Source organism: Alternaria burnsii (genome assembly GCF_013036055.1).
Source record: "Alternaria burnsii strain CBS107.38 chromosome Unknown 749, whole genome shotgun sequence".
Lineage (NCBI taxonomy): Eukaryota > Fungi > Ascomycota > Dothideomycetes > Pleosporales > Pleosporaceae > Alternaria > Alternaria burnsii.
The window spans coordinates 156,200-178,987 of NW_024066132.1; the positions used below are offsets into that span (position 1 = coordinate 156,200).

Sequence of the window (22,788 nt, forward strand, 5' to 3'; positions counted from 1 at the left end):
CGTGAGGGTTCCCCGACCAAGGGTTCCCACTTCACTAGACCCCACCATCGTGGCCCATGGAGTCTATTGTTGCCCATGGAGTTGGCTAACGTGCGCCTGGAGCAAGCAGAGCCTTAACTACGCTAGCCCCCAATACCAGGTCTGCGGCGCCCTATGCTCGGCTCACGCCGCCAACGCCGCCTGCGTCTATTCGAGCTCACTGCAATGCTGCGCTGACGATGCGCCGAGTGAATGGCCTGTGCTATACTTTCAACCGCCTCTTGTTCCTTCCCCAGATCAAGACCTGGTGGCGGTGAGCTAATGCAACAGTGGCCGTCATGACCATGAACTGCTGATGCTGAAGTCGTTGGTCATGGACGCCTTACGGCCAATACGAGACGATACTTCGCTGCCCGTCGGAGCTCCTAATTAAGCGCGTGTGACTCCGCGAGTCAATGCAATTACCCCAGCACCACCAACCAGCCTCCCCTTCCTGTCCCGACAGTCGAAACCTCTAGCCGGGATGCCCTTGCACACCGTCCCAGGTGCGGCTGCAGGTCATCCGACTATGGGAAACTCAAGGCCAGTCCCTTCTATACGAGAGGTAAACCGTGGTAGTCGTGATGACCGCCACCTCGACGACGAAGCGCATGCCGAGGCTGTTTCTTCACGTGAGTCGGCGCAAATCACGCGGAGGGCTCCCCAGGCTTTGGTCCGATCCGGCCCACAGGTCTGATTGGCTCTAGAACGCGCTAGTGGCTCAGCCCGAGGAGCTTGACGTGGAAAAGAATTCTGCCCCATGTCCTCGAGTCGCAATGAGAAAATCTTCTGCGTCTCGGCTCCTCGCGAGCAAGTACATGACAAAGCTTTCTCGCCTACTCCGACAGCTGCTGTCCCGACGTTTTTCCAGCCCAACGCATGACTCCACATGCACCTATCTTCGGTCCCACAAATGGTCCCGCGTACCCAACTTTCTCCAAACGTTTGTGCCATCTCTCCCCACATCATCTCACTCGAGCATCGCATGATGCATAACCTCTTCAGCTGCAGCCTTTGGAATGTCCAATGCCTCTGCAGTTCCATGGAGAAGTAGTTTGATCAGTCGTGTTGCAAGAAATGGCTTGCGATTGTGAGGGTACCGCAATTTATTCTTGATGAAAGGCGAGTCTGCTTATCTACTTATCATCAGTATAGATTTTAGTTCTTTGCTTGTCTGCACGCCGAGACAACGCAATGCAGCAAGGCTGGCCAATGACCGCGAGGACGGCGGGGTAGCCTTCACGACCGCGATCCTTCAGCCTTCCTTGGCTGCCTTGACAGTATTCATCCTGAACGACTCGCACCTACGCCGTCGGAACCATTAAATCTACTTTCATGGCGTGGCATGACGCGACATGCGCAACGCTGGATCTGGAGTGGGAAGATGGACAGCCAGGGTGCCGCAAATGTGAGCGCAAGGCGCCTAAGCTAGCGCCTGTCCATCCGATTTCCCCACCTGCACCCCCGCCAGACACACCGCGGTCAGAGCTGATATGCACATGGCCTCCAAGCTTGTTTTCTCAAGGTCAAGCTGGAGGTCATGGGGACTCAGATACATTAGCTCATATACTGGCGAACATTGATGAATGGACTGGTACCAGTTCTACACGACCATCGCAAAGGGAGCTGAAATCCGACCAGCAATCCCCGCAGCAGCAGCCACTAAATCCAAGCGAACCAAATTCCCTGTTCCAGGGCATCTATTCGCGTCTTCCGAATGCGAACTCCATTCGTCTCCTACGCCTTCATGGTAGCGAAGACACCAGCGACCCCGTCTGCGGCACTTTAGAGAATCATCGACTTCACGATCCCTGCCGACCTATTTTCGAGGCGTTTTCATATACTTGGGCAGACTCACAGGGCAATTCTTCTCTGTGCGAGACCATTTTTATTGGCCCACAGTACGATGTGTTGCCGGTCACGAAGAATTGTTTGGCGGCGCTTCGACGTTTCAGAACTGCCATAGACCGACTTGTTTGGGTCGATGCCATTTGTATCAACCAGTTTGACTTGAAAGAGCGTGGACACCAAGTCTCGCTCATGAAGGACATATATACCTCTGCAGCCAGGGTCCTCATATATTTGGGTGACAGCGACAATGGGGCAGAAAGCGTTATCGTACTGCCACAGAAGAACGATCAAGTCTCCAAAGATTTTTCTCAAAGTTACACTATTGACCCTAGAGAAATCCTGCAAACGCCTTATTTCTCGCGAATCTGGGTGATTCAAGAGGTCATGCTTAGCAAAGCAGCTAGTGTGACTCATGGCAACCATACAATGCATTCGGAGGACCTTCTATCGAGTGTCAATACTCTCTTTAGTACAACGCGAGCTCAGCAACCTATGCACTGGGTCCAGCACTTTAATTCTATCAAGATACACGAAAGTCTATACGAAGTGCTTTTAGCTACCAAAGATTGCCACTGCGGGGATTCGCGCGATCGAATCTATGGCTTGATGGGGCTGGTCGCTGAGGAAGAAGCGGAACGACTACCCATAGACTACAACATCAGCGTACAGCAACTATACACAGGTTTGGCACTGTACTGGCTCACAGGTAGTGAAGATCGATCCCGATCAAGGCGTTCGGAATTACTCAAGCTTGCTCTACTTCCCAAGGCCACGCCACTCCTGCCTTCTTGGGTTCCAGATTGGGCACCGCAACTACCTACAGTTGCGAGCTGGGAACGCACACTATCGACATCGTCAACGTTTCAGTTCGACACTACGCTTCTGCGCAGACCTTCGGGATTGCATTGGTCCCGGTCATTCGATTCATCCCTGATTAAACGTAATGAACGTAAATCTCATTGGGAATGGCACACATACCCTTTCTCGGCACCAGTGCCAGTCGAGCCTTTCAAGCTCTTACCGCGGAGTGGTGTGCTGGCGCTTGATGCCGGTCATATCTTCTCGACATCGATGGGTAAAATAGAACTTACGGATGCACATGGAAAGCTACTGCACGGTTTGCAGGTCGCCAGTTCACGAGCGTTCGGCCTGGACCAAGAAAGCTTTGGTGAACATGATCTCCACACATATTATCTTCCCAATTTCGAAGTAGCTGTCGTCTTGAAGAAGCACTCGGATAGAGTTTACAGTCTTCATGACTTGTTTTGTATACTGTCAGCACCTCTGAATCGACAAATTTCACCAAATCTTAACGACATAATCAATTTCCACTCGTATCTCGTGGAACTCGAGTTTCACATCGTCGACGATTGGTTGATGAATTCATTCTTCTATGGAGTGTGCGCTGGCTCTGCCTACGCTCACACCCGCATCCGAAACGACTGGTCGAAGCATTTCCCGTTGGCATCAGCGCTCTGCCAAGCCTCTAGATTGTCATTCGGCATGCTTTATGGAGAATTACACAAGCAATCAGTTCTACCGGTCATGATGGAGATATGTGAGGACGTTTTGGCCTTTCTCGATGAAGATCCGGTCCCCAAAAAGTCCGCTTTACTCAGCAGACGATGGTCTGATTCCTTCTGCCCCGGTGATCATTATATCTCATCATTGGGAGATGCAGACCTTGCTGATCGTGTTGAAGAAGTTCTAGTAACCAGAAAGTCTGAAACTCCATCCCCGCAAGAGATGTGTACATATTTGCGGAATGTAGTGAAAGGTCACCAGGACTCGTGTAAACAGTGTGTGCCTCTCCAAACAGCACTGTTCGACCTCAAATATGATGTAAATCGACTCTCCATGCTTGTGACCATAGGAAAGAGCCCAAGACATCCAATTCCTCTGCTTCTATCCGATAGGGAGATAGTTCCATCACAGACCGCCGATCAAACAGAGCAGCTATACCAGATCACCCAAGCTTTCATCGTATGGAGGGCTCGGTCGCTATTATCGAGGCTCACGATCGACCCGAAATTCACGCTCGAGCAAAACTTCAACATTTTATGGATATACGTGTCGACAATGGACATGGTAGCACGGCTACGTGGAATACTACAACAGCGGCTTATTCTGAAGGCCATTCAAAATAAGATGATGAATCGACAAAAAATACATATCATCTAGCATGGAAGGGCTAGCTCAATTTCTTGGAGCTTAAGCGTAGCATCTACATCATAGAATTTTCTGAAAATTCTTGCTCCTTCTGCGCCTCAGATAGTAGACCACTGCCCATGTTAGTTTCCTTAGAGTGGGACAATCGAATGCCAGTACGACCCACGACCGGCGACGACCAAGAGACCGGAAAGAAGATGGCTATGTGTTTACACTAGCCGAGATGATGTGACAATAACAGACCTTACGGCGATTTTTAAGTCAAGTGCGCACGGTTTCTGGAAACAATTTCACTGTCATCCAGGAATATGTACAGAGAAGCACAGCACGGCTGCAACTCTCGTAAAAATATGTATACAAAAAGAGTGGTGGACTAAAATGTCCAACCATGTTGATATGAATCCCAGCACCTTCATCTCCATGCTCTGGCATGTCCAATCCATTTATTGCCCGAAATTGAAACTCTTGCGCTTACTCCTTGCGAAGAAGAGCCTCGCGGAAAGCACGGCGGCCACGCTTAGTCTTTCCACCATTGCAGTTCTCAGCGTTATGCGCAACAGCCTCGCTGGCAACAGGTGCGGAGGAAGGTGCTGAAGAAGGCGCGGAAGAGGGAGCGGGCGAAGTAGTGTCTTCGGTAGGAGTCTGAGCAGGGGTTTGGGCACCGCTACTGTTGCCGCCAGTCCAGACAGCTGGGCCGGGCATGGGGTACTCCTTGTATCCACCCCAGATGCTGAAGTTGAAAGACTCGTCGTCCTGCTTGTACGCGCCGGGGAACTTGACGGTGGGACCGGGGGTGCCGCTACCGCCGCCGGTAACCTTGACTTGAGCGCATCTGTCGAGTCTTAGTTTATGTCGCTATGGAGTTGGTATAGAGAAGAACTTACCCGTAGTAGAACTCGGCCTCACCACCGTGAGCACCGTGGATACCAACATGCTCCGAGCGAATCAAGTACTCGCCCTCCGGAACGTCCTCAGGGACAGTGAACTCAATCCTGTCGTTGTCCCAAGTACACCAAGCAGTACCCAAGAAGTCCTTGCTGGGGTCGCAAACACCCGACTCGAAGATCTTGAACCAGTCGCCATCACCCTCGTACTCCTTGACGGAGCTGGGCGCCTTGGACATGTAGACCATAGCAGGACCGGGGTGCTTCATGGTAGCACCGACACCGAGCTTCATGGCCATTTTGGTGCCAGCTGCAACCTCCTTTACTCCAGTACGGCTAGCGGACTCGAAAGCACCCTTGTTGCAGCGGAAGTCGTCCATATCGGGAGTCATGTCGTCGCGGGTGTTGATCCACTTGGTGGGGTTGTACTTCTCAGGGCGGGTGTTCTCGCGGATGAACTCGTAGCCCTTTGACTCCTGGCCGTCAACGACCAAGACATCGAAGAAGTAGTGGGCAGAGGCGAGCTGCGCAATGGCGGCACCGGCAAGGATGGAAAGCTTCATGTTGAATCGATGATAGGTTTTGAAATGGATGGTAGGTGAAAAGATTGTATAGTAGGACTAGCCTGTAGAAACGAATGTAGTAGCGAAAGACTGAAAAGCGACGGAGGAAGCGAAAGACGATGTGCAGGAATGTGCTGGTGGGCTCTTCATTATCGTCCGCTGCTGCTTCTTATGTACCTGAGCAGAGATAACTATCTCAGCTTTGCGGTCAATGTCGCTAGCTGTTTTTGGTGCCCAGACTCCTTCTCTCCACCCACTCCTTGCGAGCCCCTCATCATTGACGTTGGTTTTCACAAAACAGTTGTTCAGCGTTTACTTCCATCGACGCATGAGGCCGAGGTCTCTTGGCGGTGGTACTATTTCCGCTCTGCCGCCCAGCTGTGGCGAAGCGAGATGAACACACGAAATGTGAGAGCTGTCATCGTGGTGTTCGCTGCCGTAGTACCCGCTTCTGGGTGCTAGTTACCGCAGCAGTGGGCCTGTCACCAACGAAATGGTACGGCTGACCGTTTCAAACAGTGATCTTGGCATCGGAAGCTTGGCATTCGGAGGTGTCATTTGTTGGAGACGTGCAAGTATCAGGTTTTATGGAAAGCGTTGCCAGTGCCAAGTGTTCGATGGAGTCCAGGTTCTGGTAAGTAAAGTCCAGCATATCGCCCACATCAGGATGATGGAAGCTTCCCTCTCATCAGATTTGTGTGGTATACAGGACCTCTTAGCGCTGAGATCTCTCTGTCGACGTCTGCCTCCTGGAAGGATCCTCGGAATCTCAGCGCATGAGAAGGTATGTGGATTGTTTCTCCGCCCTTTCAATGTGAAACTCTCAGCGACGATAAGGAGACATGGAGGATCCTACATGCTCGAGGAATGGTGATGGGGATCCAAGCCGCGAGCCCACCCACCTGCAACCTCGGTGAGTTATGACCTACCACCTAGCGCCCGTTTGTCTCGTACCTGTGCTATCAGTAGGGTTCTTACGCAGGCTTGGCATACAAAGGTGGCTAATGGACATTGATCGACTTTCGAAAGTGCGGCTCAGAAGGACATATATAATCGACTTCTGGTCATAGCAGTCTTAGACAAAGCGACCACACTTAACAGAGTCGATTATTGAGCACATTCGAGTCCGTTTTCAGCCTCCACATTCCAGTTTCTGGGTACGGAAGAGTCTTTGCGGAATCCCAAGCCGGTGGAATCGAATCTCCTGAGTCAGTGGTGGTTCACTTCTACCTGCATTTTAGCCTAAAGACGATCATGAAGGACCTGATCCAATGTATCCACAATGCAACGGTGTGTGGGGAAACGAGTTATAGCGTGTTTCTGTTTCCGCCTGTGGCTTGTTTCAAATGGTGCTGCAGTCGCGAAGTGCTGCCGAACATGAATGCAGGCAGCCTTGTGATTGCTGAGATGCCCATTGCTGGGAGCCGTGAGTGCAATGTGTGTGTCCGCCCACCTACTTTAAAAATAGTCAGGCGATCGAAAGTGCTAACGGTTATCGTTATCGTACGTTAGCTTGACGTGCCAAAAGGGCTAGAATCAGCCTCTGCAGGGCATACGGAATCAGGAGGCATGGGATTCGAGTGCAGCCGGAGTTTGCGCTACGAAAGCGTACGCGTGTTGAATCGACCGGGCAATGAGCAATCTTCATGGGACGAGCAGTGATATTTCTGTGGGACCAAAGTGTGGCCGTGCAACGTGGCTTGACACCTTCACACTCCACTCCCGTCGAAATTCCGCGGTCGGGCTTTAGGGAAATGTCCGGAAGCTATTGGATTGTGGCGTGAAATCAGACTGCTTACCGACACCGTAGCTGCACTAGCGCATGAGCCTAATCCAACGATATATTCCCTATGCTGGAAGGGTTGCTGCGAACCTGTTGTTCTGGTCCGAGGAGAAACGCGGTGCACCAAGATGGTGTTGTGATGTTTGGTCACAAGCAACGCATCCCCGCGTCGCCTGACCCTGTCATACGTCATCACCATCAAGCCATGTGGCTGCACTATTGTATTGATTTTCTCCTTGTCTTTTACTCCGAGTTTGCTGCTATCAAACAAATGCACAAAATTTGCTCCATCTCAAAAAACATCAATTGCCTCGCCGAGAAGTTCAGTATCTAATTTCCCTTGCCATCTCATTCCGATAGCGAAAGCGGTCAGTCGTCATGTCAGCTACCACGGAGCAAGAGCAAGCACCGAACGTACCGACCAACAACCTCAACGTCAAGCAGAAAAACCGCATTCAGAAAAGGCGGCTTGCTCGTCAAAAACTCATCACGCACCTGGCTCTCTCACGGCAGAACAGGCCATACATCCCTGGCGTGGTCCAAGGATGCATGCGTCCACCACGAGGCCCAGACGGTCGCTTCCTAACACCCGAACAAATCACCGCCATGCAGATGGAGGCTCTCGAGATACAGGAAACCAAAGGGAAGCCTGCAGAATGCCCGAATGAGAAGCCAAAACTCTGAATTCTCGGGGACACTTTTGTCTCTATCTAGTACACCAAAGCATTTCCATCTCAGACTCCATGCACCACCAGGAGGTTCTCAAAGCACCAACCATCTTCTCACCTAGACCCAGATATCAAACCCAGAAGGAGATCACATACTCTCAGCACCTTCCCGTCTCAACTCAGATCTCACATCCAGGAGCTCTTCATAGCCCCGTCACCTTTTCGTCTGACGTCTCAGTTTCCACCAAGTACCTTCATATCACCGTTTCCATCTCACAAAACAAACGCATCCTCCCCTCTATCTGCTTCCTCCTGCGCCCTCCCGATCGGATCATCCGCATACACAACCTTGACCTCCCACATACTCGTCGCATTCATAGCCATCAACACACCACCACCTTTACTTCCCTTCTCCCACCTACCAATCTCGTTGACGTTCTCTTCGTCAAGAAGAAGAACAGTCATGATATATTTTGCTGTTTCCCTAGCGGCTGCTCGCTCGATGAAGGAGCCATGGAGCTGTGTCGTAGCTACATAGCCTTTTGGCTTGCCCGGAGAGAACTTTGACGAAAGCGGTGCTGAAGAGGATTTCAAGGTTGATGCTGATGCTGAGGCAGAAGAAGAAGACGATGATGATTTGGCTTTGAGCGGGATAGCAGCGTGCTCGAGGGGTCCAACGGAAACTACCGTGTACACTGGCGCGGGAAGAATATCAAAGACTTCCTTGTTGATTTCGCGTATCACCTTCAAGATTGTGTAAGATCCCCTCTGTCCCTCGACAATGAAGACTTCAAACCCGTTGTTGAAGAAATGCTCGTTTGGCTCTGTTTCGCCCCATATGTCTTCGGTTTCTTTCAGTTGTGCAAGCTTGTCGATGGCTGTTGGTGAGTTGCTGACAATGGCTTCGATGTGGGGGAGGAGGTGTCTGAATGCTTTGGTGGGGCCGACAATGTCGTGGGAGTCGACGTGGGGTTTGGTGATGGAGAGGTACCAGATTGTGCTGGGCGCGGCGGCGGGGACGTCGAGTATGTCGGAAGGCTTTTGCAAGGTAGCGGTAGGTGTGGTTGGTGTTGTGAAGGGGAGGACTTCGGCGTCGCCTTCGAAGAAGACTTCCTTAGACATTGCGGATTGTGAGAAGCAATTGAGGCCTGTTGTTGTCGTCAATCGTGTTGCTGTCGATGTTGAGGATATGTGGTCGAGTGCAGTAGCTGCGGACGTTATATAGGTGAGAGACTCAGGACATGTATACGGAATCAGTGCATATAGGCGTTGATGCCTGGGCGCGTTTGCTGGATGACGTTGTCGCCTCTGTTGTGCGCATCCGCTCCGAGGCTAAGGCCACAGGCGGTGGCAGTCAGGCTACAACATCAGTCGCTGATAGACCGTTACCAACGGCCTAGATGCCTCCACGCGGTTGTATAACACGTGATATAATCCAAAGACGGCGACGTGTAGCCGTCTGGTATTCATATTTGAAATCGTGGGGTGCTAGGTTAGCGCAGGTTTGAGGCGACTTCAGATGATCGTACGGTTGTGCATTGGTATCTCCTAGTGAAATAAAGACAATCCGCCTCATAGAATACATGTTGGGCTTTTATACTCAGTCCCTGAACGCCAGAGCGCCATACGCATGCAGAAAGCGACCTGAACACGTCACTTAGCCGTCCATATGACTACACCACCTAATGTCTCTTCGCCCTCTTGTCCTTGCCGGGTCGTTTGCTCGCACCACCGCTGGACTTTCCCTTCATCCTGCGAGCTGAGAAGCCGCTGCCATCTGCACTGGACTCTGCGGTGTTGCTCTTCGCGTGACGCTTCTTTCCGCCAAAACCGTACTTGGAGTCCTTCTTTGCGCGCTTGTTGAACGCCTTGCCGTCAGCACCACGACCGCGTTTGTCCTTGGAGTCCTCGGCGGTGGCGGCGACATCGAAGAGGTCTTCCTCATTCGTAGCTGTGATATCGGCACCTTGTCGCTCTGCATATTTGTTAGCATACCGTTACTTGTGTTCCCAAATAGAGGTGGTACATACTCCTCTTGAGAGTCTGGATCTTCTCAATTGTGTCCTTCTTCTCCTTGGCGCGCTCCTGCAGCTTCGCGACCTGGACCTGCTTGCCGAACTTCTTCAAGTCTCTCTGCTTACGTGCCTCGGCAGCGGCCTTCTTGCCAGCAGCGGCATCAATCAGCTTTTGCTTGATCTTGCCCATGTGCTCATCGCTCTTGACCATCTCCGCAAAGTAGTCTGCTGGCCGAGAGAATGCCACGCCCTCCTTCTTCAACTTCTTTCGCGCATCCTTGACACCGGACAAGCATTGCTTGTAGAACGCGAGCTCACGGTTGAGGTCGTCTTCGACATCGGCGATCTCGACAGGCTCATCCGTGGTAACGGCCTGGTACTCGGAAAAGGCGAGTTTGGAGTAAGGCAGTTGTATGCGAGTCAAGGCGGCGGTAAGGGCGGCCGTGTTGTTGATGGTGAGGCGCTGGTGGGGGATAATGTCACCCTTGTCCTCTGAGGCGACAGAGTCGAGATCAGAGAGCGCAATGTCGTCCTCATCCTCACCCTCCTCATCTTCCTCGTCATCGTCTTCAGCGTCCTCGGCCTCGGCTGCGGCATCCTCAGCCTGCAACTCTTCTTCGTCGGAGCTGATGTCACTCTCGCTGTCGTCGAGGTGAGAAAGGTCGATCGCCGGTCGCTCGGGCGCATCATCGTCTTCACTCGCGTCGTCATCGTCTTCCTCATCCGTCTCCCATTCAGGCTCCTTGACTGCTGGCGCAGCCTTTGCAGGCTTTGCGTCGGTCTTCTTGTCCTTCTTCGACTTTTTCGTCTTGCCATTGACCTTGACCTCTACCTCATCTAGGGGCACAGGCACGCCTCCCTCCTCAGCATCCTCCTCGCCATTCTCCTCTGCTTTCTCGGCTTGTCGCTTTTCCTTCTGCTTGTGCGCCTGCTTCTCGTGCTTGCGCTGCTTCTCGAGCTTGATGTTCCGGCCCTGGTAGTTGTCGAGCGCGGCCTTGAGCTTGCTTTTCGCCATTTCGCTTGATTTCTCAGGTCGTTGTGAAAGGTGTTTGAATCTTTGGCGGCGCAGAAGATCCAACGTCAAAGCTTCCCAGAAAATAATTCGTAAACTGCGAACTCTGGGCGCAGAAACATTTTAGCGCGCACGCTAGCTTGACCGCCTCCGAAACGGGCAAGAAGCCGCGGCGAAGACCACGTGCTTCCGTGCGACCCCATCAACCTAGTGTTCACCTGTTCACCGTACATGTGCATGTCCTCCACAAGATACAAAACTAGATTCGACAGTCGCCTTCAAAACTGCTCGACTTGTCTACGAAGCATCAGCCACGTGGACTCGTTTCCATCTTCTTCCTAAACACATTCCGACATGGCAACGCCTCAACCGCTGGCAGATCGCGCGCAAAGCGACACCGCGGTACGTGCTACACTTACGGCAATGCCCCGCTCTCCCTGACACAAAAACAGTCAGCTGTATCAACCAACCAAGAGAGTTCTGGCGAGCTCACAGCTGTTGTTGACGAGCTCTTGAACCAACTCAACACCAAGTTTACCGCCGTCAGCAGCGAGCTACTTGCTAAGAGTAAGCAAGAGCACATCTGTGCAGAATAGCCAAGATACTGATGATGGGTAGTGGACGACATGTCACGGCGGCTGGACAACCTTGAAGCAACTATTCAGGCTGGAGATGGTAACAAGGGTTCAGGACCTGGAAAGTAGAGGTCACGTGAATGAACGTACACTGATTTGATTAAACAAGGTGGTGTAGGCTGCACGACGAAAATGATGGCGTTTGGTAATAGTCTACATAGATCGCATTAATTGCAATTTGGGTATTGACTTTTGGTTCTAACCTACTCATCTCGCCTTCTCCTCATTGTCGTGATCACGTATGTCACTCTTGCTCCATACATGCTGATATCCCTACCTCATCATATCGTATCAATAGTGCTGGTGTTTTAAATGCCGTCAACCGCAATCATCAGTCCACGTGCGAGCTGTCTACAACTCCTGCTTCTCCTCTGCATCGTCGCCGATGAACTTCCTCAGGATGTTGCTCCTGCTCATCAAGTCGTCCATCTTCTCAGGCGCTAGGTTGCCCTTGCCAATGAGACCCTGCAGGCGCTTGAGCTCCTTTGCAGCGTATCCCTGGTTGGCACCGATCTTGTTGAAGACTTTGACGTAGTACTCGGCGTACTTATCCTGGAGAGTGGCAGCGAGGCTCTTGGCCTCCTCAGCACCATCAGTCCACTTGCCCTGAAACTTCTCAATGACGCTGTTGAAGGCCTCGATGGTGCCACCAGTGGCATCAAGACCACCACCCACGGCACGGTGGGTACCGGCGTTGGCGTTGATGAAGTCGATGAAGTCCTTCTCAGCGCGGGCGCCATTGTATGGGAGAGGCTCGGTGGAGCCCTTGGGGAAGTACTTGATGGTAGGGTAGGATGAAACGCCCTGCTCCTGAGCGAGGGCCTTGGAGTTCTCAGCTTCGGCATCAACCTTGGCAATCAAGACATTGGGTTCGGTGACGAAGTCATTGGCGAGAGTTTCCCAGACGGGGGCGAGAGTCTTGCAGTCTATTCAGGTGTTAGCCGCAATCCATCCGCAGAGCAGAGCTGGGGAGAAAACATACGTCCGCACCATGGGGCGGTGAAGGCAACGAGCACATCCTGGTCCTTTCCAACCTTCTCCTTGAAGGTCTTGTCATCCAAGTAGACAACCTGACTGGGTAGCTTGCCCTTGACCTTGGGCTTCACGGAGCTCTTCTCTGTGATGAACTTGCTCAAGCTCTCGAGATCACGTCCTCCGCTGTAGTCGGTAGGCTTGTCGCTCTTTCCGTCAAACCACTTGAGGGTAGGGAAGCCCGAGACACCGAAGCGCTTACCCAGCGACTTGTGTTGGTCCGCATCGACCTTGGCAACGCTGACCTTGTCTCCAGCGTGCTGGAAGACGGTAGCAAGCTCTTCGTAAACGGGGGCGAGGTTCTTGCAGTGGCCGCACCAGGGAGCGAAGAACTCTACGAGAGCGGGCTTGCCGGACTTAAGGACGACATCGTCGAAGTTGGAGGGCGTGAGGTCGATGACGGATGATGCCGAGGCGATTGCGGGTAGCAGCGCAATAGCCGCAGGTATTAATTTGGAGAAAAGCATCTTGGAAGTTTGTGAAGCTCAACGATGAATTGAGGCTCCAGTTGTGTGTTGAGGAGCGGTGGGAATTCTGGTGGGGAGCTAGAGCAGCACAGCGGCTATCAGGGTCCCGCGCGGTGGCGATCGCTTAGTGTGAAAGGTGTCCTCTGTTACGCGTCTGAGGGCGTTACAAATCCAACACACCACAGCAATTGAGAATGACGTACGTTTAACATTGGTCATGTATACTAATCACTTCGTTCACCACGGGCTTGATTGTCTGCGACAAGGTATTGTATGCATTATCATTCCTGGGTATCACAAATCCATCGTCTCAATCTGCATGTGACGATCCTATCACCTCCTACCAATCTTCAAAAGCTAGTGCAACGACATTTTCCAATTGTTGCCCCCAGTCATGCCATAGCTCCCACTAACCGTCTTCTCATCCTCTTCTTTCCTTTCTTCTTTGACTTCCGGCTTTTTCTCCACCTTTGCGTCTTTCGCCTTCCCCAAATCCGCAGCAACTTTCTCCACTGCGCCCTTCAGAGCCCTTACGTCCGCGCCTCTTATCTCTTCGATTTTCTTCCCATCTTTGAAAACCATAAAAGTTGGCATAGCTGTGACACCGTATTGTCCGGCAATTTCCCTCTGCTCGTCCACGTTGACTTTGACAAAGGCGAACTTCCCTGGCGAGGCATGCGCAGTGGACAGTTGGTTGTAGATGGGTGCGATTTGCTTGCAAGGTGGGCACCATGTCGCGTAGAAGTCTGCGATCATGTAGGCGTGTCCATTTAGCAGGGTGCGGAAGTGCAGCGGTGCAGAAATTTCTGTTGGCATGATTGGGATTGGTACTGTTTGTAGATATGGCGTGTTTGTAATGTATGCTGTATGCGTTTGGGTGTGGTGTCTCGATATGTCGTATAGTCAATAGTTGGGCTTTTATGTTGCGGTTGTTGTAAGGATCAGACTGCAATTTTGTATTTGCTTGTCGGTGGGATGCCGCAATGTTGTAGAAGGTTCTATTTTGGTAAACTACCATGTGCTGAAGCTCGGTCATAAGGTGAATGGTCTCGCCAATCAGCATTTGTCATCAGCTTTACAGTCACGTGGCAGCGCGCTTGATGCATCTGGTAGTCGGTGATAGCAACACGATGAGCAACGAAGCTACGCATGGTTGCATACGGTATCTGGCAACTGTGCTCATTTCAACAAAGCATTGATCAACGATTCGGCAGTGGAGGCTCGAACCAGACTGACCTGGCGGTCTTGTGAATAAGTGGCAGCGCAATGGTGAACATGCTGGTTTTTGTAGCCACCTGAAATCCTAAGAAAGATCCGCAACGCCTCGCTATGTCATTGTGTGCAGCAAGAACCTAGCTGCACTCAAGAAGAATACACTGTCCTCCGCAGAACTCAGCCCCCACCTCTGCCAAGTATCTCTTCCCTTTCCAGTACTTCAGGCTTGAATTTAATCAAAAAGACCGTCTTCCCCGGCCACAATCCCTTTCCATCCTTGCCTTCTTCGTCGCCTACACTATGCGCGGTTACACCTTCGGTTGGGAAGCCTGCGCCGTCGCACACGCCCTCAATTATGCCCGCCACAAAGGCCGCACAATTCAGACTTGACAGTTCCTTGGGCAAGCTTATGTATTGGTTGACCATAGGGTCGTTATCGAAGAGCATGTACTGCCCGGGATCGGTACCAGACTTTTCTAACGCGTCAGCGGGGCGACCGAAGAGGTAGCGGTATAGTTGCTGTGCGATAAATTGCAGCAGAGGCAGGATACGTGTGGGTCGGATACTAGCGAGGGGGTTGGCAGTGCGGGATAGGAGGAGGTCAAGTAGACGGAGGCCAATGGGGTAGCCTTGGGTGTTTAGTCTATATGTTTGTTAGGACACATGTGAGGCATCGCGATTCGGTTCTTTCTGCCTACCTCTGCTCCAAGTCCCCCACATCCTTTGCGCCCTTTTGCGCATATGCAATCATCTCAATGAAGAGGTATGCAAACGCTGCTCTACTCAGTTCGGCATTTTTGCTACGATTCAGGTTCCTATCGTATATGCTCTTCTTGTTCGAAGGATACCGCAGCCCAGGCCCTTGGCTTGCGTTCCCGCTCATTGCTGTGTGCTGCGCTTGTGGTTGCGATTGTACGTTGGACTGTGGGCGGATCGTGGCTGCAGACGAGGACGTGGAGGCTGCCTGTACGGGGTTGACTGGTTTCGAGAGCGACGACTGGCGCGAGGGGTAGTACGCGTGGTGCAGAGGCAGGATGTTGGACATGGTTGCTATTGAACCCTGGCCGTCTTGTTTGGCGGAGTCATGTGGGTCCGAGGGTCGTGCGTCGTGCGTCAGACTTGCCGCGGGTTGAGGCTGAAGACGCCAAGGCCAGTCTTGGTGTCTTGCACCCGTGCTTCCGACATCAGCCGTCCGACGACGTTCAACACCTTCACAAGGCGCTTAGGATAGCTGAGTTGAGAAGTCGAGGATATCCAATATGACTGGAGTCTTCTATGAATCCCATCTTCACGTCACTGGTAGTCGACTAGTCCGATTTTGACCACTTCCGTGCCGACAGCGTTCCACCATCCATATGGGTCTCCGTTCCCGTGACATACGGAGACTCGGCTCCAGCCAAAAAGACTGCGATGTTCGCGATTCCATCCGGGGTACCCATACGTCGCAAAGCCGAAACCCCAACCATAGTCTTTGGGCCTACACCAAGGGGTCCATCCAGTTGCGAGAGAAGTTGCGGAGTTGCAATGACTCCAGGGTTGATGCTATTTAATCGGGCTTGTCGACTACCCCAAGCTTCTGCAGCACCTTGTACTCTCAGAATATTAGCCCACCTGGAAACGGTGTATGCAACATTGCCATCCAAGGATTCCATGTTCAGTCCTTCATGATCCAAAAGTCGCGTGAGAGGTGCGGTAGCAAGGTGGCACTCCAGACTAGGGAAAAGAGTGATGATATGGCCGGCCATACTAGCAATGCAAACCAAGGAGGTTCCCTCGGACGCAACAGACAAGAAGCCTCGATGATATTGGCAGTACCGATCAAGTCCACGGCATAGATCCCTTTGGCACTGGCACTTCCGAGAGACAGGCCTGCCGTATGAATAATAGCGTTGATACGGCTCGCAGAATGAGCAGCATGTGCAAAGGCCTCGACGGATGGGTAGTGGGCGATGTTTACTGAATGACCTTCACAGCTAATGCCTTCTTCCCGAAGCGTGGAAAGGGCATTGTTCAATGTCGTTTCCTGAAAGTCGGCTAGAAGAACGTGCTTTCCGGGAGCCAGTCGCGGTGTGACTGCGAGACCCATCCTACCTGTGCCGATGACGACGACTACATTGCGAGTGGAATGAGACGATGCCATGACGGATGTAGGCCCCTCTTCTAGTTGCTGAAAGATCTTGAGGGATTGATAATTGGAAGTTGACGACTATCGTTGCGAAAAGTCTGACAAGCGGTATGATGTTCTTGTGCTAACGTTGAAGTCCTAAATACTATTTGGTGCAACCAATTCCTAGCTCAACCCCCATACCTAAACCTAAACCGAGAACGAGAACTACAGGAAAGGGCCAAGCTACTCATTGATGGACCAGTAGCCATGTCCGCCACCCACAAGTCGCGATCCTTACACGATATCCCTCGAAACAGGCCCGATTTCACCAGAGTCATACACTTCTTTGCAACAAACTAGCAAATTTCAATCTCAAGCGTATCCACCGCGTACTAAGGTGTGTGGAAGCTCACCGCTACTAGAGTCCGAGGGCCCATGTTATGGGGCATTGGTGTCCGAGCAACCCGAGGGATAGAGATAACGTATCTTCTGCCATACACAGCGCACGACTCACGGTCTCCTGCTTCCCAGTCACGCTGTCTGAATCCCAATACATCCATTTGTGATTGTATATCGACTACGATATTTAGCGCTCGAGAACAACAAATATATCCAAATACAAGAAAGATAATGGTGTCGGTCAAATTGATAAGAGAGCATCAAGACGCTTGGTTCAAATTCAGTGAGTGTGTATAGGTTCATATTATAGCTGAGTCTACGATGATAGTTTCTTTCGGATAGAGATTCTTGAGAGCCACTCAGCCTGCCGAGTCCTCTACCCGTAGGCCACCTTACCTGGCTAATTCGTTGTTGTTGGCAAAGCGGTATGAGCAGCTACTCCGACACGAGAATGTACAACACCAGTATTTATGGCGACAGATGACCTAAGTGGACGGCCACTGCTAGAGCTACACATGCCATACGTCGACGAGCAACTGTCACTGCAATGGCGAAGTAGCGCGATGACTTCGTCTAATTTACTGCAGTCTCTCCAGGTGTCGGATGTAATCGATGGTCAGCCGCCGTCGGGGGACTGAAGGATTTGAGACTCGGGCAAATACATGGCCACTAGAAACTCGTAGTAGTCGCGAACCGCTGCGACAACAGCGTCGCGGGATTACCCATCTCGTTCAGGAGTGGCATTAGTGTGGGAAGGCTTTCGAAGGTGTGATGCACTGCAAGGGGGCCAATGTACGAAGTACTCAATTGTAAGGTACGCGAGCTTAGCGTCTTAGATGAGGTGACACATCAACATGGGCAGGTGGTGTAGAAGTAAAGATAACGAGCTTCTTTGTAGAGCTCGAAGTTACTATATTACAAAGTTTTTTTATCACAATCTAAGCTACCTGCGTCGCCGCAAGCGTCGTCATCGAAGCAACCACTCTCGCCATAGGCGCCGTCGACATCCATGCATGTCTTACAGTCAGAGCGTTTGCTTGAGCATTGCACATTCCGTACGCTGTCTGACAACCGCCATCACAATGTCCAGACGACGACCCACACCATCCATAGACCGAGCCCGAAGCACAACGATTAGCTAAATTTCTTTCCAGGTGATTGACGTAGAGATGATTGTGGGAGTAAGGGATTCATACAGCAGTCACCAAAACCACTTCCAGGACAGATAAACCCGTCATTGCTGTTGACTGTGCCGCAAGAGCCATCGGGTGAGATCTTGGTCGGCACATTGCAGAAGCCGAATCCTAGCTGGCAGCCGGCGTCACAGTGACTGTCGTTACCGCACCAGCCATATGATGAGCAGCTGAATGTGTGACACAAGACTTAGTTACTCGCATAAAAGCGCATCAAGAGCGTAGTGGTCATGTGCGTATCTGTGTTGGGAGATGAAGCAAAGAGAGAAAGTTGCTTACCAGTCTCCGAAGCCGCTTCCTGGGCAGTGATACCCAGATAATCCTCCACATTGGCCTGTGTAGTATGTCAATTCCGACACCCTAATTTTCTTTCAAGGACTACAAATGAGGTTTACGTACCATTCGGTGACAGCGCAATGCCGGCAGATGATGACGTGGTGGACGTAGGGCTTGACACCAACGCAGACGATGATTGCGGCGACGAGGTGAGCGAAGGTTGGATTGAAGACGTGCCTATCGATGATGCATCATCTTCAGGCGCCTTGCCAAGACACTCTGCATTTGCAATGGTCAGGTTCAACCACGTACCCGCTGTCGGTTTCTTGGTCAAAGCCTTGTACCAATAATGTGGACACTCCTCGGCAAGCTCAAGGGCAGAGGAACTGTGATTTACCCACCATGCCGAAGCAGAACTGGCATAACTAGTGTATGCAGGAAGGACTGCAGTTGGTGCAGCAGTGGTGATCCCGCACCAACGCGTAGCATCTGGGTATGGACATTCAAGTCCAGTACAATCGGCAATCAGCTCGTCGCCGTAGGAGTCCAAAGCTGACTTTACAGCGCCAGTGGGCAATGGAGGGTTGAAGAAGGGTGTATAGGCTGAGAGGGCACATTCCCAGGAATCTTGGGGCCCGGATGGTGTGGTGGTGGGCAAAAGGATGGATATTTCTGACGAAGCTAGTGCTACTACTCTTGCTGCCTCCGCAGCAAGAAGGAAGAGGGAAGGTTGCATGTTGAAATGGGAGAGGAAGAGAGGAAGAGAAGAGCTGTTTGCATGGTGCTATGGATAACTGCGAGGCCGAAGAAGTTTTAACAGCTTACAACTCATGTGCTCACATACCTTGAGCAGTTGGTGAGATGTCGGACAGGGTACGAAGATTTGATTAGCCAAGTATAGTACTTATGCAGGTACACCTACATAAAACAAGGATTAGCTACAAAAGCAGATAGTCCGAGCCGCCACTGCCCAGACTACGCTATCGACTTCTCATTCCCCACTGTCTTTCGTCGGTGCCCTAGTCGCGTGTCTTTAAGAAAGCATCAATAGCCGCGAGGCAATCATCCTTGCGGTATCGTGCTAGGTCAGGCCACCCATGATCTTTGTAAATTTTCCGGACTCCCTCGAGCGTTTCCTGATCCTCTGCGGTGCGTCCATACCAAGCCGCCTGGACCATATCAGGGCGAAAGGGCACGAAGTTGAGTGTTTTGAGATTGGCCTTGAGCATTTCGAAGAAGTCCCCAATTTCCCAGATCCCACTGCCAGCTCGCCATTCGACCTGATCTTCAGGGATCAGACCATCGTCAACCCAATCATAAGGGTCATCTTCAACTTCTGGAATCTCAACTTTGGCTTCTCTCATGCACTCACGCCAGTACATGACACCGAGCTCTGTATCAAGTAGGAAAGTCAGGCCTCTCGTGCTTTGCGGCGTGAGACCCACGATGTGAGATGGTATCTTTGCTTCGTCCGGATCCGGCTCGGTCGCTTCTCTGAGATCTTCACCATCCATATCCGCACGGTTTGTATGCCAATCCACAAACTCGCAGTCAGGCGCGATATTGGTTTCCGCGCTTATGTAGGGTAAATGACGAAGGAGGTCGATCACCTTGTCTGTCTTGTCGAAATTGGGCCAGCCGTTCGGATTGATTGTAGCCCACCCATCCTCGGGAGGCTCCGCGACGTCAGATTCGTCCGCGTACATAGCTGATAAGAATCGAAAATAGTCGCGAAAGGCCTGGACTGCCGCATCGCGCGAGTAGGTGATCTCGCTTACAGTAGGCATTCTTCTTTCCGTGGAAAAGGAGTGGGCGTAGGACGACCTGAACAGGGAGCAATACAATTTCTAGGTGCAATAACAATCTCGCAGAAAAATTGTGCGAAGGAAGAAGCGGTATTTGCTCTATACCGCTCGTATCAAACTTAATAAGAATCCTTTGAGGCGTTCATTAGATACGGCCTGGTCTTACGGAGCTAGCAGTTCGGTGTTGGTAGGAATGGTTAGCCTACAAATTGAGATGTCGGGATCAGGTGGGGCTGGAATAGCCGCAATCGAGCATCCATAGGCGCAGCAAGCGCTGAGCTGCCTGCCCTAGGTATCACAACGCATCAAGGACGCTTCCGCAACGACCGAATAAGACACATCATCGAGATCGAATCTCGCCATGCCGCCGGCTTGGTTATACACGAAGCACTAAAGGGTCACGGAAAGAGGATCCAGACGATCTGTTTTGCAGCAGTCCGTCTTGGCGACCGAGCCGTGCCGCAGTGCAGGACGAAGTCTGGACCGTGCATATAATGTTAAGCCTTGGTATGCACAGGGTTTCGCTCCTCAACTGTCGGCGATCTCTCATCCACAATGCACGTGCTGATGTCCACTACTTTGTCAGCTTCCTGTTTCCTGTTTACAGTCGATGATGTGTCGCGCTCTTATCGGTCCGCACTTTATAGCAAGTTTGACGCTTGGAGCCTTCGATGTGTTCAACGGCAATGGAAGCCAACGTATGCTACTGTTCTGTGCGTCAACAAAACCTTTCATGCGTTCCACTTCTTTTACAGTAGCTAATATCTCAATTCATGTGCGTCATGTCCAGAAGCCTCGGCTTAGCCTCCAGCGTTTCCACGTTCTGGGATCCGAGCGGCGGCTAACACACTGACGGCGACGATACTATCAAGCCGGATATTCTATGAAGTGATTATTGCTACCTAGGTAGTAAGTATGCTAGGCCATGTGTTCGAATGGATGCAACAGCTTCCTCATCGGGATAAGGCACCGGTGCTTCGCAAAGAAAAGGATCGACTCGCTTTGCTTGGACTTGAGTTTCAGCGGGTACATGTGCTTAAGCGGTTTAGAGACAGCTTTTTCTAGCGCTCACTTCACGCCACAGGAATAGCGCCTCGGCCACTAGAGCGTATCGCAAGGATGAGCTGCAGGTACAGATTGCTAGCCCGAAGACCGCGTATTTAACAAGATGCAAGCCCCTGTATATGCTGCAAGGGACATATTCGGTAGATATGTTGACCATGCAAGAAGATTACTATCGTTGGAGCCATGACCGGATGTCCAGGAACAAACACACCATGTACAGCGGCCCACACCATGCTACCATGCAGGATGGTAGCACCATTCCAAGGCATTGTGGTGGATGTTCGAAAGTACCTTTGCATCTCATATGCCCCTTCTTTCCTATATATACATTGACTAACAGCGAGTCAATTCAGAAACCATCGGCCAATATTGGCTCAGTCACTCGTTATTTCTCTCCTTTACTGCTTCCTCGATGGTTACCATGGGGCTTTTCTTGCACCGCTTCAGCGCAACACTCGTTTATGCATCATCTGTAGCGTATGCTGTTAGGCTGTCGACGTTTGACGATAGAACCGAACCCTATATCACCAGCTTGGATGTGGATCCTCACGATTCGCCTTACACTAGTAAATGGGTATAGGTTAGGTTAGGGTTAGGTCTAATTTATAAGACCCTAACCTAACCTAAACTATAATATATATTTTTCTTCCTATAAATAGGTTAAGGTTAGGTTAGAGTATACCTTAGCGTAGGTTAGAGTTAGGCTAAAGTAGTTTAAGCGTAGGTTAGGGTTAAGTATAGTTACGCTAGCAAATAGGTTAGGTTAACCCTAGCTAGGTTAGGGTTAGGTTAGGGGCTAAAAGCTAATAGTTTAGAGCTAGGCTAGAGCACCTAGAGATAGGTTAAGAGTTAGAGTTAGAGTTAAGACTACGTAGAGTTAGAGCTAGGTTAGAGCTACTATACGCTAAGTTAAAGTTAGAGTTAGAGTTATATAGAGATATTTTAGCGCGTTTAAAGTAGGTTATTTAAATATAAAGTTAGTATCTCTATATATATATTAAGTTATTATAGTAATTTATTATAATATTATAGAGTATTATATAAAGAACAATTTAAATACGTCTAAAATAGTCTAGTAGAGTATATTAGTACTATAATAAGAGAGTTACTAACGTTTTTACTATAAAAAATACTATATACTAAGTAAAAGTTCTTCTAGCTTAAGCTTAGTATTCTTTTCTATATTTTTATTAAGAATTATATTATCTATAATATCCTCTAAAGGTGCTAGTAGCTCTAATAACTTATCTACTAGAATACTAGAGTTTTTGCTATTATAAGTAGAGTTTATTTTATCTTTTTTTATAACAAAGACTTAAGGCGTATACCTAGCTAAAAAGCTAAGCACGCGCTAAACCTGCTTATAAAGTGCGCTTCGCTCTATAAAAAAGAGTAAGAATTATTCTTCTTACTACCTAGACCTATAGTTAGAATATATAAGCTATCTCTCTTTATTCTTAGTAATATAAAGTAAATACTATTACCTATAATTATATTTTATATAATAATTCTTCTTCTATAGCTAATAGTCTAGAGATAACTTCTTTTATATAAATAGGGTAATAAGCCTACTCTTAAAGTAAAAATCTAAACCTAATTCTTCTATTATATACTTTAAGCGCTAAGCTAAT

The 22,788-nt window shown here is 50.4% G+C and overlaps 9 protein-coding genes across 9 annotated transcripts; 3 read left to right on the forward strand and 6 right to left on the reverse strand.

The window, feature by feature from the left end:
- Positions 1–1,353: 1,353 nt before the first annotated feature.
- On the forward strand, positions 1,354–4,050 carry GT037_010942 (uncharacterized protein; the record flags this gene model as incomplete). Its single annotated transcript, XM_038935989.1, has 1 exon — positions 1,354–4,050. One exon carries the CDS (start codon positions 1,354–1,356, stop codon positions 4,048–4,050), a length of 2,697 nt encoding a protein of 898 aa, XP_038781360.1.
- A 459-nt stretch (positions 4,051–4,509) lies between these two features.
- On the reverse strand, positions 4,510–5,485 carry GT037_010943 (uncharacterized protein; the record flags this gene model as incomplete). The annotated part of the gene is made up of 2 exons (XM_038935990.1): positions 4,510–4,870; positions 4,923–5,485. 2 exons carry the CDS (start codon positions 5,483–5,485, stop codon positions 4,510–4,512), a joined length of 924 nt encoding a protein of 307 aa, XP_038781361.1.
- Positions 5,486–7,646: 2,161 nt separating this feature from the next.
- GT037_010944 (uncharacterized protein) lies at positions 7,647–7,952 on the forward strand (the record flags this gene model as incomplete). Its single annotated transcript, XM_038935991.1, has 1 exon — positions 7,647–7,952. The coding sequence occupies one exon, from the start codon at positions 7,647–7,649 to the stop codon at positions 7,950–7,952; it is 306 nt and encodes a 101-aa protein (XP_038781362.1).
- Positions 7,953–8,209: 257 nt separating this feature from the next.
- GT037_010945 (uncharacterized protein) lies at positions 8,210–9,058 on the reverse strand (the record flags this gene model as incomplete). The annotated part of the gene is made up of 1 exon (XM_038935992.1): positions 8,210–9,058. One exon carries the CDS (start codon positions 9,056–9,058, stop codon positions 8,210–8,212), a length of 849 nt encoding a protein of 282 aa, XP_038781363.1.
- Positions 9,059–9,618: 560 nt separating this feature from the next.
- GT037_010946 (rrna processing protein ebp2) lies at positions 9,619–10,966 on the reverse strand (the record flags this gene model as incomplete). Its single annotated transcript, XM_038935993.1, has 2 exons — positions 9,619–9,911; positions 9,967–10,966. The coding sequence occupies 2 exons, from the start codon at positions 10,964–10,966 to the stop codon at positions 9,619–9,621; spliced, it is 1,293 nt and encodes a 430-aa protein (XP_038781364.1).
- Positions 10,967–11,317: 351 nt separating this feature from the next.
- On the forward strand, positions 11,318–11,667 carry GT037_010947 (uncharacterized protein; the record flags this gene model as incomplete). The annotated part of the gene is made up of 3 exons (XM_038935994.1): positions 11,318–11,365; positions 11,416–11,530; positions 11,582–11,667. The coding sequence occupies 3 exons, from the start codon at positions 11,318–11,320 to the stop codon at positions 11,665–11,667; spliced, it is 249 nt and encodes an 82-aa protein (XP_038781365.1).
- Positions 11,668–11,949: 282 nt separating this feature from the next.
- On the reverse strand, positions 11,950–13,913 carry GT037_010948 (histidine kinase hhk19p; the record flags this gene model as incomplete). The annotated part of the gene is made up of 3 exons (XM_038935995.1): positions 11,950–12,524; positions 12,581–13,097; positions 13,512–13,913. 3 exons carry the CDS (start codon positions 13,911–13,913, stop codon positions 11,950–11,952), a joined length of 1,494 nt encoding a protein of 497 aa, XP_038781366.1.
- Positions 13,914–14,489: 576 nt separating this feature from the next.
- Positions 14,490–16,452, reverse strand: GT037_010949 (trafficking protein particle complex subunit 5; the record flags this gene model as incomplete). The annotated part of the gene is made up of 4 exons (XM_038935996.1): positions 14,490–14,955; positions 15,011–15,487; positions 15,693–16,025; positions 16,073–16,452. 4 exons carry the CDS (start codon positions 16,450–16,452, stop codon positions 14,490–14,492), a joined length of 1,656 nt encoding a protein of 551 aa, XP_038781367.1.
- Positions 16,453–17,840: 1,388 nt separating this feature from the next.
- GT037_010950 (uncharacterized protein) lies at positions 17,841–19,801 on the reverse strand (the record flags this gene model as incomplete). The annotated part of the gene is made up of 3 exons (XM_038935997.1): positions 17,841–17,956; positions 18,411–19,057; positions 19,449–19,801. Coding segments are annotated over 3 exons (1,116 nt in total), but the record flags the coding sequence as incomplete, so codon positions are not given.
- Between the last annotated feature and the right edge of the window lie 2,987 nt (positions 19,802–22,788).